Source organism: Dryobates pubescens, chromosome 27 (genome assembly GCF_014839835.1).
Source record: "Dryobates pubescens isolate bDryPub1 chromosome 27, bDryPub1.pri, whole genome shotgun sequence".
NCBI lineage: Eukaryota > Metazoa > Chordata > Aves > Piciformes > Picidae > Dryobates > Dryobates pubescens.
Genome location: NC_071638.1, coordinates 6902668 through 6918478, shown reverse-complemented (window position 1 = coordinate 6918478; position 15811 = coordinate 6902668). Strand labels below are relative to the sequence as shown.

Sequence of the window (15811 nt, the reverse complement as noted above, 5' to 3'; positions counted from 1 at the left end):
GAGTTCCAATGCCTGCTAAAAAAACACTTTTCAGGATTCTCCCAGAGCTGCAGAACTGAGTAATCTCTGAAATGGTTGTGGGAAGTGAAAGTGGTCTGTTTTTTTCTGTAATGTGCAGAAATAGTCACATGAATTGTCTCAGAAACCACCCATCAAACACTAGGAAATTCATGTGGCTTTAAGTATGCTGTGTCTTAATTTCCACTCAGCAGTGTCAGTCCTCTCAACAGAACCTTCCAGGGGAAAACATTCATAATGGGCTCAACACATCACACAGGTTAAGTGCTCAAACAGCTAGGGAGAGCAATCACACAGCAAGGGTTGTCAACAGCCAAACAGCAACTTTTGGTAATATCCGGGAAGCAGTCTTGGGTATTAGCACGATTTCTGCCACTATCTGAAGTATAGACTGTAAGAAGAATGGCTGTTTTCTTACGTTAATGCCACTGTAAGACGGTAAGAGTTGATCTTCACCCAGCTGAGGGTCACAAGAGAGGACCATGGCAATTTTAACTGGTTGTGTAATGCCAAGGCAGTGATGAACGAGGCCGGGCGAAACTGCTGCAAGTGCTACAGTCTGCGGTGCTGCGGTGCTTCCGTTAACCGCGATGGGGTAAAGTGGAGCTACTGCGGTGTCTCGACTCCTCTCACGCTGCTTGCACTTTCCCCTTGCTCTCGTCCTTTCTCGCCCCTGAGGCTCGGGCAGCGCGGCCCGGCGCCCCGCCCGCAGGACACGTCCTTTGTTACTGCGCATGCTGGGGGCGGGACATGCTCGCGGCTCCCGCCTCTCAGCCGCGGCCTCCACGCCGCCCAGCCCCGGTTACTATGGCTACTGCCACACGCCGCTGCTGCGAGGAGCGGACGCTGCAGGGAGTCGCCAGGGGAGGAAGGCCCATCGGGAACCGTGGAGAGAGAAAGCAACGGGTGCGGGGCCAGGAGAAGGGTGAAGGGAAGCCCCACTCGTACCCCAAACCGCGGCCGCAGCCCTCCGGCCCCCAGCGCGTCCCGTGCCAGGGGCTCCGGTGCGGGGCTCGCCGCGGCGGCCCGGCGGGTGGCGCCTGCGCGCTGTCCGCCGCCACGCGCCGGGGGCCAAGCGGGCGCCAGGGGGCGCGTGGCGGGAGAAGCGGCCCGACGGCTGCGGGCTGGCTGTGCGCGCCGCGGCGGCGGCCTGGCTCCGGCCGGGGAGTTCTACCCTTGGACTCCTGGCATTTTTTTAACGTGAATATGGCATTTGCATTCTCCCGGCCCAGGTGTTCTCAGTGGCAGCGCGCAAAACCTTAAAGGTGTGCTGCCCCTGGGTAAAACTGGTCTGTAAAGCCTTTATAGCCGTATAAAGAATTTATATATTCATTATATCGGCGTTGTCCGGATGCCCTGCTGGCAATGCTGTGCAGCATTACTACTGTTGAAGACCAATGAGATGTGAAGTGTTCTGTGTTTGGTGGAAGTAAAGACCCCCAGCCATATTCTTGTAAGCAGAAATGTGCCAGTATGAATTTTTAACTAGATAATTGTGATTATTCTTGCAGACAGGTTAAAAATGTGCAAGTGATGCTTTAGGAGATGGATGATACATCAGATAGTTGTCTTGAAGCTGCTACAGCGGAAAAGTCAGGTACAAAGCAGACACCAGCATCCTCAGGAAGACTAGTTAGAGAGGCCAAGAATGGGGACCCAGAAGAGAAACCTCTGCTTTCAGAAGCTACAGGTACTGTGCAGTACACAGGGTGTACAGAGGAGGACTGAAGGGAACAGTCTTCTCTGGAGCAGTCAAGGATGGAACAGAAGCTGCCAAATTCAGCACAGTGTGAATCACCTTGCGAAGGGCTAGGCAATGCAGTGACCAGAAATAACGGGCAGGATATACTTGAGCCAGATGCCGCATTCAGTGCATCATCTGAGAGCATGTCTCTTGTTAGCAATGACAATGATCCTACTTTACTTGAAATAAACGATTCAGCAAGAGAGGGACAAACATCTCAAAACTCAGTACGGTCAGCAGATATGGCAAATGGAACAAGAAGAGGTAAAGAAGTTACAAAGGAGTTGACATTAAAGCTTTAAAAAGATGGTTTGATTTTTCCCCTGCAACTTGACCATGGCTTCTTGCACACCCCTCACCCTCATTCCATGAATGTTTACTGGATGTTGGTGTTGCAGTGGCTTTTAAAAATCTTATAAAACCATGCTTGAAAAGACAAGGAATGCATTCTTTAAAGTTATAGTATCGGTTTATAGACTAATATGGCACTTCATAGTAATCTTCGTTTCCAGAAACAGGTGTATGTGTATGTATTTTGTCCTCACATTGGAATGACAGCAGTGTGTGATTCACGTGCATACATGGGCTTCTAACAGTTTAAACTAGACCACATTGATCACCTCAATTGCAGACGTTTCAGATTCTCCTGTAATTTACCTTGCCACCCTTCTGTTATCCATGCCTTTTCAGTCATCAAAACTGGAGCAAGTTTGAGTAAGATTTTTCAGTAAAAGTTCCTTGTATCAGTAGGTAGCTTTTATTTAAAATTATGCATTTGCAAATGAAACATTGACTTGCTGTAACTTTTTTTGGTTGAAAAAATGATTTATCTCTAGTAATAATGACTTTTTTTTGGTGGTGACTGTATTAGTTTAGTATTTGTTTTTAAACTATATGATAAAATTATTTCGACTTTCAAACACAGTGTCTTTCCAGCTCAAAAATCTATGATTATTCTTGTAGTGGCTTGATGGTTCAGTGCACCCACCAACATAAAGCACAGCTAAACTCAGCTGAAGAAGCGTATGAAAAGCTGTATTTTACAAGCAATGATGAAATGCAATGAATATATACAAAATATGCAGTATTTACAATATCATACAAGAATTTACAGGAAAGAGCACAACACAGATCCCCCTCCCAAGGAGGATGTCACCTCAGGTTCCTCCCAGCCTCTCTCCCCCTTCCCTTTCTGTCCAGTTATTTAGATGAAAAAGGAGAAAGAAAGAGAAAAAGATATTAAGGGAAATTCAAAGCATGTGTTAAGAAAAGTTATCTGCTTATCTTATCAGTTTCAGTCCAGGGTCAGCAGCATGCTGACATCCCAGTCATCTACCAGTGAAATTGGTTTAGAATTAATCTTTGTTTTCCTTTTTACACCCAAACACTCAGCTAGAGAATTCTGTTGCTGTCTTTTCTTAAAGGCACAGCCTAAGCTGTCACAATTCTATGTTGCAGTGTTTCAATAAAATCATCTCAGGATAAACTTGAATTGTTTTATTAATCTGGATGTTTTGGTTTTTTCTTAGAAACATGTTAGGAATTAATTTTGGCTTTCTTTTCAGGGAGCATGATTGAGGATGCTGAAGCTCTTAAGAGGGCGAGGGCTAACTCTGATGAAACTATCCAGTCTGAGAAGTTATATCTTGATCAGGAAGCTTTTCCTGGGAAAGCAGTTCAACAAGACTACCACATGCCTGATGTCATAACTGTCAGAGTACAAAGAGGTGAATGCTGTTTTAAAGTGTGTATCAATATATATAATTGTGCTCTAATCTTAATATGTTACTAGGAGAAACAACTTCTCTGTCTTGGAACTTTCATTTTAACAGATTCTGCTTCACTCCAAGATGTAGTTGTAAAAATTGAAAGACCTGCCTATCATAAACCATTTCTGGGTGGATTTAAGAACAGGATAACAGGAGTGGAATTTCATAATGCAGGATCACAAACAATACCCAAAACTCCACCTGACAAAGGAATTCAAGTATTTTGTAGGGAAACACAGGTAATTATAGCTTTGCACTGTCTTCTTAGAATGCTGGTTTTGCCAAACAGAATAGCATGTGGCACAGTCATTTCCAATAGGAATGAGGAAGTACATCAGAAGTTAAGTGTGCAAGTCAAAGTATTTAGTAGATGAGTATCTTGTGATTTTTGTTATAAATAGCTGTAATGAATATTTGACATGCATTCTTTTTTCCTCCAGACCTTTTTTGAGAAAAATAAGCCACAGCAAACAAAAAACACAACATCAACACAGATGACTAAAATTGGCTTGTATGTGTCAAATACGACTGACAAAGTAATAAGCCCTGGAAAGTATCTTACAGCAGAGGAATACCATAAACGTAGGCTCGAAGCAGTAAGTTCTCATCTGTTTGAATTTGCATCTCTAAAGCAAATTATTCTGAAGGTTATCTGAATTTTTAATGAATGTTCAGAGTGTTTGGAGAGTGAATTTAACAGTGAACTGCAAAATCTTAAATGTCAATCTTCAGGGTTTTGTTAATCTTTCAGCTGTGGGGGAAGCATGTGTCTGCTCATTTACAGTATTTGGGGTTTTTTAATGACATAGCAGACCTTGTGGTTTCTTACATATTAAGAATTGTGATTTTCACAGAATCACAGAATCACCAAGGTTGGAAGAGACCTCAAAGATCATCAAGTCCAACTGGTCTCAGCCTTTCAGTGACAGTACGTTTCCATATAGAGCATTAGGAATTACACTAGTCTTATCTCTATGTCATGATCTAAGCTACAGCCTAGACATAAGAAAGATACTCTTTACAATGAGGGTGGTGAAAGGCTGGAACATGTTGCCCAGAGAGGTGTCCCATCGCTGGAAACATTCAAGGTGGACCAGGCTCAGAGCAAGCTGATCCAGTTACAAATATTTCTGCTCACTGCAGGGAGGTCAGACTTGATGGCCTTAAAAAAGGTCCCTTCCAACCCAAAACATTCAATGATTCTAGTTCTTTAATGTATGGCTTCAAATGGATAGAGTATTTGGATAGGCTTCAGCAGACCTGCATTCAACATGTGTGTTTTGGCATACTGTTCTGTTCTGGATTGTCTTCAAGCTCCTGCTTTGGCATTAAAGTTGTTCTGTGGAGGTTTTTGGTATACTGAGTTGCATCATGCAGGTGATTCTGATGAGGGGTTATGTATAGTGATTGTGCAGAGGATGCCATTTAAGCATTCCAAATTGCTTTTTGAAAACCATGTATTCAGTGACTGCACATCTAACTGCTGTGCACCCAACATCATATTAGATGAAGTACTGCCTTGGAAACAGGCTAGTTACAAATTTGATTTCTTAAAAATAGACAGTCTGAGAAACAGATCATTCTGCATGATGTGGGGAAGGCTGTGGATGTAGTCTACCTGGACTTCAGCAAGGACTTGATGCCGTCCCTCACAGCAAACTCCTGGCCAAGCTGTCAGCTCGTGGCTTGGACAGCAGCCCTCTGTGTTGGGTTAGGAACTGTCTGGAGGGCTGAGACCAGAGAGTGGTGGTGAATGATGCCACATCCAGCTGGCAGCCAGTCACTAGTGGTGTCCCCCAGGGATCAGTGCTGGGCCCCATCCTGTTCAATATCATTATTGATGATATGGATAAGGGGATTGAGTCCATCATCAGTCAATTTACAGATGACACCAAGTTGGGCGCAGGTGTTGATCTGATAGAGGGTGGGAGAGTTCTGCAGAGGGACCTTGCCAGGCTGGACAGATGGGCAGAGTCCAATGGTGTGAGATTTAACACAGCTAAGTGCTGGGTTCTACACATTGGCCACAACAATCCCATGCAGTGCTATGGGCTGGGGTCAGAGTGGCTGGAGAGCAGCCAGGCAGAGGGGGACCTTGGGGGTACTGGTTGATAGAAGGCCAATGGCATCCTGGCCTGTATCAGGAATAGTGTGGCCATCAGGAGCAGGGAAGTCATTGTGCCCTTGTACTCAGCACTGGTTAGACCACACCTTGAGTCCTGTGCCCAGTTCCAGGCCCCTCAGTTTAGGAAAGATGTTGAGATGGTGGAACGTGTCCAGAGAAGGGCAACAAGGCTGGTGAGAGGTTTGGAGCACAAGCTCTATGAGGAGAGGCTGAGGGAGCTGGGGTTGCTTAGCCTGGAGAAGAGGAGGTTCAGGGGAGACCTTATTGCTCTCTGCAACTGCCTGAAGGGAGGTTGTAGCCAGGTGGGGGTTGGTCTCTTCTCCCAGGCAACCAGCACCAGAACAAGAGGACACAGTCTCAAGATGCACCAGAGGAGGTTTAGATTTGATGTTAGGAAGAAGTTCTTCACAGAAAGAGAGATTGCCGTTGGAGTCGGCTGCCCAGGGAGGTAGTGGAGTCACCATCACTGGAGGTGTTTAAGAAAAGACTGGATGAGGCACTTGGTGCCATGGTTTAGTTGATAAGATGGTGTTGGATGATAGGTTGGACACTTGATGATCTTGAAGGTCTTTTCCAACCTGGTTAATTCTATTCTATTCTATTCTATTCTATTCTATTCTATTCTATTCTATTCTATTCTATTCTATTCTATTCTATTCTATTCTATTCTATTCTATTCTGAAATTATATTGATGTGGTTGGCAGATGCTTTAAAAACTTCTGGGTAGAAGTTTTCAGTGAGAACTTTTTATCTGGTCAGCATCAGGTGACAGCAGTAAGTGTCTTGTAGAAGTGGAACCCAAATAGGTAGCCATTTCCCAGGGCCACCAATGTGGTTTACTGATCATCACTGCCACTTACTGAAACCTGTGATGTATTTGTAGGTAATCTATAATGCACAGTAGAGAGACATCCCCTTGGTGTTGATTCAAGTTGATGGATTTACACAGTGCAGTGCAGTTCCATATTGAAGAGAAATGTTAGGTTAAAATAGCTCTGGGGACAGTATGACTGTGGGTTTGTGCTTGGTAGCCTTCAACACTGAACAATGCTTGCTGGCTTTTGGTATTGACCTGACTAAACTGCTTTTGGTGCAAGTGTGAACTCAGATGGCAAGGAGCTCAGGCTTGTGTGTTGTGCTCCCTTAGCTCAGGATAGACATTTCCTCAGTCTTCAGTGGCCAAAGCTTTGAAAGGTGGGTTTTTTTCTGGTTGTGTTGGGGCTTTTTTTTTGGTTGTTGTTTGTTTTGTTTTGTTTTGTTAAGTTCTATCATAACAGCATTGGTAATTTCATTATTTGTTTAAAAACCAAAGTAGAGTTGATTTTCTGTGTATGTGTGCTGGTCTTGGCAATTAGAAATTGAAAAGAAATTTTGCAAATTTGTGTTGAAATTTTCAATCTAGACACTATATAAATGGATAGTAAAATGAGAACATCCATCCACAATGCTGAACAGAAAAGAATGAATACAGTACATGGAAAAGGTCTTTTTAAGGAGAGATTTGAAAAAATAGATTAGTAATTGCAATTTATACTTTAACTTGATTATTTCAACCTAGTTTCTCCATTGATTAAACTAATTACCTAAATAAGTAAGTATGCTAGTATTTAGACTGATAGTACATGATTTCTTTTGTAACATCTGAATTGGAATGGAATGGAATGGAAGGGAGGGGAAGGGAACGGAACGGAATGGAACGGAATGGAACGGAATAGAATAGAATAGAATAGAATAGAATAGAATAGAATAGAATAGAATAGAATAGAATAGAATAGAATAGAATAGACCAGGCTGGAAGATACTTGGATGTGTCCAGAGCAGGGCAACAAGGCTGGTGAGAGGCCTTGAGCACAAGCCCTGTGAGGAGAGGCTGAGGGAGCTGGGATGGTTTAGCCTGGAGAAGAGGAGGCTCAGGGGTGACCTCATTGCTCTCTACAACTACCTGAAAGGTTGGTCTCTTCTCTCTAGCAACCAGCACCAGAACAAGAGGACACAGTGTCAAGCTGCACCAGGGGAAGTTTAGGCTCGAGGTGAGGAGAAAGTTCTTCACCGAGTGAGTCATTAGTCATTGAAATGGGCTGCCCGGGGAGGTGGTGGAGTCACCATCCCTCGACATCTTCAAGAGGAGATTGGACATGGCATTTGGTGCCATGGTCTAGTCATAAGGTCTGTGGTGACGGGTTGGACTTGATGATCTTTGAGGTCTCTTCCAACCTAGGTGATACTGTGATACTGTGATACCTTTGAGATCATCGAGTTCAACCTATCATCCAACACCATCTAATCAACTAAACCATGGCACCAACCGCCCCATCCAGTCTCTTCCTAAACACCTCCAGCGATGGTGACTCCACCACCTCCCTTTGAGTACAAGCCAAATCTTAGAAAAGATACTGAAGAAAAAACCCCATGCTGTGTTGTTTTAAACTTGTGATTCTTTATTGTTGTACCACATGTAGGTAATAGTGTTACAGACATACTTCCGTCGTTGGCATGCTATAAATGTGGTGCAAAATCTGAGGGAGTTAAAAAGGCTAAGGCTGGCATGGGAAGCACAAGAGGAGTTACAGAGAAAACAAGCAAAAGAAGAAAAACTGAGAAGGGAGTATGAACGAAGACTGAACCCTAAAACAAAAGAAGATTTCGAGCTGCTGTACCATGCTGTGGAATGTAAGTTGTCTTTTTTTCTCTTGTAAAGCGATGCTCTTAAATCGGCAGAAGAGTGCAGTTTGTTGAAGAAAACTCTCCCGGTTTTGACATATTTCAATAGATACTTCCCTGATTCTTTTGACTTAGAGTGGTATTTCTTCCATTTTTAAAGAATTATTTGACTTTAATATATTTCTTGAAGCAGAAAAAGCCTTTATTCTGTGTAAGCACTGTTTGGCAATAACTACAACATCCTTATGGTGTCAGCTATGTTTTCATTACAAGTATAGCACATAGCACTATACAAACCATTATAAATAAAATTTACTTTATCCCAGCCAGAAACTTGTCCACCTTTATATGAAACAATCAGCTTGTTGAATAATGGTATTTGATAATCTTTTAGCTTTTTTTTTCTCATTCTTCTCTTATGTTAATGTCAACTAGGGGAGGAGGCAATGGATTTTTATAGCAGAATTACTTTAATCTTTTTACTCTGTATTTAGGATGCTGAAGATGATACCATAATAGAATAGAATAGAATAGAATATAACAGAATAGAATAGAACAAACCAGGTTGGAAGAGACCTTTGAGATCATCGTGTCCAACCTATCATCCAACACTACCCAATCAACTAAACCATGCAACCAAGCATCCTGTCAAGCCTCGCCCTGAACACCCCCAGCAACGGCGACCCCACCACTTCCTCAGGCAGCCCATTCCAGTGGGCAATCACTCTCTCTGTGTAGAACTTCCTCCTAACCTCCAGCCTAAACCTCCCCTGACGCAGCCTGAGACTGTGCCCTCTTGTTCTGGTACTGGTTGCCTGGGAGAAGAGACCAACCTCCGCCTCACTACAACCCCCCTTCAGGTAGTTGTAGAGAGCAATAAGGTCACCCCTGAGTCTCCTTCTCTCCAGGCTAAGCAATCCCAGCTCCCTCAGTCTTTCCTCATAGGGCTTGTGCTCCAAACCCCTCACCAACTTTGTTGCCCTTCTCTGGACACGTTCCAGCAAGTCAACCTCCTTCCTAAACTGAGGGGCCCAGAACTGGACACAGTACTCAAGGTGCGGCCTAACCAGTGCAGTGTACAGGGGCAGAATGACCTCCCTGCTCCTGCTGGCCACACTGTTCCTGATGCAGGCCAGGATGCCATTGGCCCTTCTGGCTGCCTGGGCACACTGCAGGCTCATGTTCAGCCTACCATCAACCAGCACCCCCAGGTCCCTTTCCACCTGACTGCTCTCCAGCCACTCTGACCCCAGCCTGTAGCTCTGCATGGGGCTGTAAAGACCTACCATTTATCATTTAATATAGACATTTTTAATAATGAATTCAGTATTTTCCCCAGATTTTACGATATATGACAGAGATTATTCCTTTTGTTCTCAACATCTTCTCCTGCTTTTCCCCCCTGCCTCTTTTATTCCGTATTTCACAAAACTGTGTGGTCAAAATTTAAACAATCTGTCAGGAGTGCTACAGAGCATTCTGGAAAGCTTACTTCTCGTGCTGGAATGGAAGGTGTCTAATATAGGCAAGCATCTCTAAATTTTCCTGGAAAAATGAAGTGAATGCTGCAGGTAATTGACATAGTTTACAGGAGAATGGTGTTCCCTATGTGACAAAATGCCTTGTATTATGTTCTTTTGGAAAAACAAAAACCATGGAAAGCAGAGAACTTGTACCAGCATGTAATGAAACTGCAAGAGTTCATTTCAAAAGTGTCTCCTTTTTAAGCACAATGCTTACATTACGACTTTCAGCTGTCTGTTTTTGTTTACCAGTGTTGACTAGTTGCTTCTCTAGGTGGAGACTTGCAGTCATGCTCTTTGTTTTAATAGAGCTTAGTGGTTCCAGGAAGTGGATTTTTTTCTCCCTGCATCTGAAACTACTTTTACATTCTTGCACTGGCAACAGTCTACACAAGCTAAATCCTTGTGACAGTAATAGAATGAGACTATTGTCCTCTACAAATCTGTGAAGGTTACTGCTGCTGATTGCAACAGGAGCCTACTATGACAGGGTCAGTCAGTGCAGGCAATCCCTGTTGATACAAAAACTTGCCTGTTGACTGTATGGTGCAAATATGTATCAATATATTCAGTGCATCTCCATGTGGAGACATTGATTATCTATTTGAAAAGCATGAACTACTTCTTTTTGTTAGAACTGGAATAAAAATTATACTGAGTAGAGGCTCTGTCCATAGAACACTTTAAGAAGAATGTTTTGAATTCAATTGCATGCAGGAGCAGGGAGGTCATTCTGCCCCTGTACACTGCACTGGTTAGGCCGCACCTCGAGTCCTGTGTCCAGTTCTGGGCCCCTCAGTTTAGGAAGGAGGTTGACTTGCTGGAACGAGTCCAGAGAAGGGCAACAGAGTTGGTGAGGGGTTTGGAGCACAAGCCCTATGAGGAAAGACTGAGGGAGATGGGATTGCTTAGTCCAGAGAAAAGGAGACTCAGGGGTGACCTTATCACTCTCTACAACTACCTGAAGAGAGGTTGTAGACAGATGGATGTTGGTCTCTTCTTCCAGGCAGCCAGTACCAGAACAAGAGGACACAGTCTCAGGCTGCACCAGGGGAGGTTTAAGCTGGATGTTAGGAAGAAGTTCTATACAGAGAGAGTGATTGCCCATTGAAATGGGATGCCTGGGGAGGTGGTGGAGTCACCATCATTGGAGGTGTTCAGGAGGAGACTTGATGGGGTGCTTGGTGCCATGGGTTAGTTGTTTAGGTGGGTTGGATTGGTTGATGGGTTGGATGCTATGATCTTGAAGGTCTTTTCCAACCTGGTCTGGTCTGGTCTATTCTATTCTATTCTATTCTATTCTATTCTATTCTATTCTATTCTATTCTATTCTATTCTATTCTATTCTATATGGTGAATCAGGAGGTACTGACAATGGCTGCTGCTGCTTCGAAATTGCTTACTGTGCTGATTGGCTCTACCTTTGAAGTTGCTGCCCCCTTCAGGCTTATACAATCTCCATATAAATTCTCTGCAGTGCTTTCGTTTGCTGAAAAGTCTTTATTTAAAAACACATCTTTGGGTACTCAGAACTTTTCAAACAGCTGGAGAGCCTTAAGGAGATTAATTGAAATCTTTTAAAATAGAAAGCATAAGGTAAAGTAGATAAGGAAGCCATAGGCAGAAAACAAACCTTCTTCCTTTTCCTCCTCTTGCCTCTAATCATACCTGACACAGGATGTTATGTTTTTTTCCCAATAAGTGTACCTCACTTACTGGATTGTTTTCTTTATGTTGGGTTCTGGTTTTTCATAACTGTTCTAGAACAGATATGACTCAAGATTATTGAAATGTTGCATTTCATAAAATCCCTACAAAACTCCAGATGTATTGGACATGCAACAGACCCCTTGGAAAAGCCAAGAAATGTTACAATGTATGCAAAGGAAAACACTAATCAGTAAACACAACTTGATTTTACTAACAGATTTCTGTAAAGGACATACAATTATGTATCAGCACTTACAGTAAAAATGTAGGTACTATAAAATAATCATCAATCAGCACATATGGCATATCTATATGTTTCCATCATTAATTGGGCTAACTTAAAAGTGCAGCAAGAATCTGTGCTTGGTGATTTGACCCTAAGGCCACATTCTTCTACAGCACGTAGTGATTCACATGCTGCTGTCACGGCTATCTAGTAGTTTGCATACCACTTCCACTTGAAGTTCAGTTGTAGAAGAGGAAAGGGAAAGTAGACCAATGACTGTCTAATTAACAATGCACTTTTATCTGCCTTAGATGGCAAATGATGATGCTACTCAAATATTCAGGGTAAGACCTCGAGTGCTAAACGTGACTCTCACTCAAGTTTTATCTCACTTTTGGAGGACATCAGGCCTCTTTAGGTTTTAGTTGTTTATTCAGCAAGAAGCACTAGCATTCTCAGCCCTGAGTACTAATGGCACTACAGTAAGGTACTGTCTGTAGTCCTTTGAGAAGATATCTTTTCTTGAGACTTTGAGGAGAAACTGATTAAAAAGCTCCTATTGCTCATACCTTCTGGAGCTGCTTGAATCTTAAACAGCTAATTCAGGTGCAAAACCATAAAAGAATAATTTCATCATTCATTTCCAGAGGAACTAAGTTCTCTTTCTCACATCCATCACTGAGTTTGGAGTATGAATGGGCAATTTGGAACTGATGTAGACAAACATACCCTCACAGAACATCTGTATAATTTGCATTCATTTATGGGCTATTTTGGAACTGGCTTTTGATGAATATTGAAAAACAATTATTTCTTAATTATAAAAGTAGAAGTTTCACTGCAAAACATACTGTAAAAAATACCCAAATTATTTTTGTGTATAGTATGGAGGCAGGAGGAGACAGAGAAGATTAACAGAAGTCTTACTGGAGCTGAAAGAAAGGCTGCACTTTGTGGACTTCTGGAAAAAGAGGCACAGCTGATTGCTTCCATTGGAAGACACAAACTAAATGTGGATGAGGAGAATCAACAGAAAGCAATATTGCACTTTCTGGATAAGGTCAGTATGGTAATTTTAGGCTGAATATGAAGAATAGTGAAGTACAACAACAGAAGAGGAATTTGCAAACTGCCTGCCAAAAAGTAGATTTTGTTACCCAGCTAATTGTGCGAATAAGTATCCACATTATTGAGTTGCTCATGTCAATACCATTGAGTTAGTTTCTCTTTCCAAACCAAGAATTTCTTCTATTGGTGACTGACTGAAGAACTATCAGTGCATCATTAAGACTGTTAACTGCCTGTGTCTGTGATAGATCTCAGGGCATTCAACAAGTCCAAGTGCCGGGTGCTGCACTTTGGCCACAGCAACCCCCTGCAGCACTACAGGCTGAGGTCGGAGTGGCTGGAGAGCAGTCAAATAGAAAGGGACCTGACTGACAGCTGGCTGAACATGAGTCAGCAGTGTGCCCAGGTGGCCAAGAAGGCCAATGGCTTCCTGGCCTGCATCAGAAATAGTGTGGCCAGCAGGAGCAGGGAAGCCATTGTGCCCCGGTACTCAGTACGGGTTAGGCCACACCTTGAGTCCTGTGTCCAGTTCTGGGCCCCTCAGTTTAAGAAGGACATTGAGACACTTGAAAGTGTCCAGAGAAGGGCAACAAGGCTGGTGAGAGGCCTCGAGCACAAGCTCTATGAGGAGAGGCTGAGGGAGCTTGGATTGTTTAACCTGGAGAAGAAGAGGCTCAGGGGAGACCTTCTTGCTCTCTACAACTACCTGGTCTCTTCTCCCAGGCAACCAGCACCAGAACAAGAGAACGCAGTCTCAAACTGCGCCAGGGGAAGTTTAGGCTCGAGGTGAGGAAAACGTTCTTCACAGAGAGAGATGTTAGCCATTGGAATGTACTGCCCAGGGAGGTGGTGGAGTCACTGTCCCTGGAGCTGTTCATGGGGAGATTGGACGTGGCACTTGGTGCCATGGTTTAGTAGTCATGAGGTCTGTGGTGACAGATTGGACTTGATGATCTCTGAGGTCTTTTCCAACCTTATTGATTCTATGATTCTGTGATGCACAGTTTGTTTTTTTTCTGCTTTCATGCATTGGTACCAGAGTGCAGTTATAATAGTCTTGCTCTCTAAGGTAAGACAGATTAACAGGATTATTGTAAACTCCACAGCCTTGCCAGCAGACTAAAAGGCAAGAGAAGGCTGGCAAAAAAAAAAATCTCAGAAGTTTTTATTTTCTTATGCTAATCTCAAATACAATAAAATAGGTCTGAAATGAGGGAGCTGAAGTAACTAGAAACCTTCCTACTGATGACACCTCTGTATTTTGTTTTTCAGTAAAAAGCTGTTGTTTTTTCTTTTAAAATATTCTTATTTTATATTATCCCCAGTTATTATCACAGCATCACAGTATCACCAAGGTTGGAAGAGACCTCAAAGATCATCGAGTCCAACCTGTCACCACCAACCTCATGACTAGATCATGGCACCAAGTGCCACGTCCAATCCCCTCTCAAACACCTCCAGGGATGGTGACTCCACCACCACCCTGGGCAGCACATTCCAATGATGAATAACTCAGTGAAGAACTTTCTCCTCATTTTTATGAGGTAGCGAGAAAGAAATACAGAAGTTACAGGTAGGATATCTTGCTTCGAATAATTTAGATGTTATCATAATATAGTTGGTCTGTGTTAAGGGCCATTTGCAGAGTGGAATACCAAGACTAGCTCATATATGGGGTGTTGCAAATTTATGAGAAGAATCTAGTTGTAATCACTGTTTCTAGACTAAGCTATGCCCATTGACTCTCCCTAGCATAAGCAATTGACCTTTCATGGTTTTAATAAGTGACTTAAATTGAAGAGGATCAAATACAGCTACTGAATTAACAATTAACTACTCTGTGAAGAAACAGTGATTTTGACAGTCTACTATACAAAAGAGTTACAGCATGATACAGCTTCTAAGCTAGTGGGTGGTTTTTGTTGTTTCCTTGGGGTTTTTGGTTTGGCATCTTGGTTTTGTTGTTGTTTTTTAATTTCTATTGCTGCACAAGGATAGAATGCTCTCATTTTATGTCAGGAAATGGTCTCTATAGTTTTGTGGAAGTTCAAAGATTTTACTAAGGAATTAAGGATTTCTTCTTTTTTTTCCTTTACTAATGTCTGGGTTTGCTATTGCATTTCTTAATGAATGTTGGCTCTGATTTGTGACCTTTGATGAGCAATACTGCTAATTAGCGTTCCACCCCACTGATAATGTAATTAAATGCCAGTTACTCAATGTCAGGTTTTTTCAATTGTTTTGTTTTGCTTACCTTATTTAGTTTACTTAAAAATGAGGAAAGCTTTGGTTTGATTGTGGTGAGGACTAATCATGTTGGTTCTACCTAATATTCTTGGTATTTTTAGATCTGGTCACCGTAGCCAGCCTGTATATTCAGTCAAAATAATGATTAGGTCAACGCTGGATCATATCCAGAAAGCTGCTAGACATGTGGATGATGCATGAAGTGTTGCTGTGGTTAGCTCACCCTGAGATTGCAAAGTTCACAAATATTTGTGAACACTCAAGTTCCAAACATAGTGAAAGAGAGTAATTGATACACAGAATGAGGTTCCAAATACCTGTTCCAATTCAGGAAAGGGAGTGGGGTTAGCTAATAATAAGGAGAGAGTTTTGGATACCTACCTCTATATGTAGCGGTGTGGTTTGCAGTCAAAACCATTCCTGTTGGAAGAGGAGAGTAGTTGGACATTTCAAACCAAGTGGGGCACCTGACACCATGTAACTTCCTGCTGTTTGTAGGAATTACAATGTGCAAAGTGACCACTGAAGTACTCATATCATATATAATGAGGTTATTAAACAAGAAGCTAATGAAGTATCCAATAAGCTGTAAACTCTTACTTTGCCTTAGTCAGCTTTGACAAACTCTGTCCTCTACCCATTTGTATGGCTAGCAGTGATATTTTGTACTGCAGTAGACTACAAAGTCTTAACATTGCAATGTTTACACAATCAACAGG

General features: G+C 42.6%; 1 protein-coding gene across 1 annotated transcript in view; it reads left to right on the top strand.

Moving 5' to 3' along the window:
- The first annotated feature begins 853 nt into the window (after positions 1-853).
- The window catches only part of IQUB (IQ motif and ubiquitin domain containing), a 29588-nt gene continuing 14630 nt past the window's right edge, over positions 854-15811 (top strand). The window contains exons 1-7 of the mRNA XM_054173781.1: positions 854-924; positions 1530-2026; positions 3328-3489; positions 3595-3770; positions 3972-4127; positions 8117-8327; positions 12662-12837. Coding sequence (XP_054029756.1) covers positions 1777-2026; positions 3328-3489; positions 3595-3770; positions 3972-4127; positions 8117-8327; positions 12662-12837 — 1131 coding nt within the window. The 5' untranslated portion in view covers positions 854-924; positions 1530-1776. The remainder of the gene's footprint in view (positions 925-1529; positions 2027-3327; positions 3490-3594; positions 3771-3971; positions 4128-8116; positions 8328-12661; positions 12838-15811) is intronic.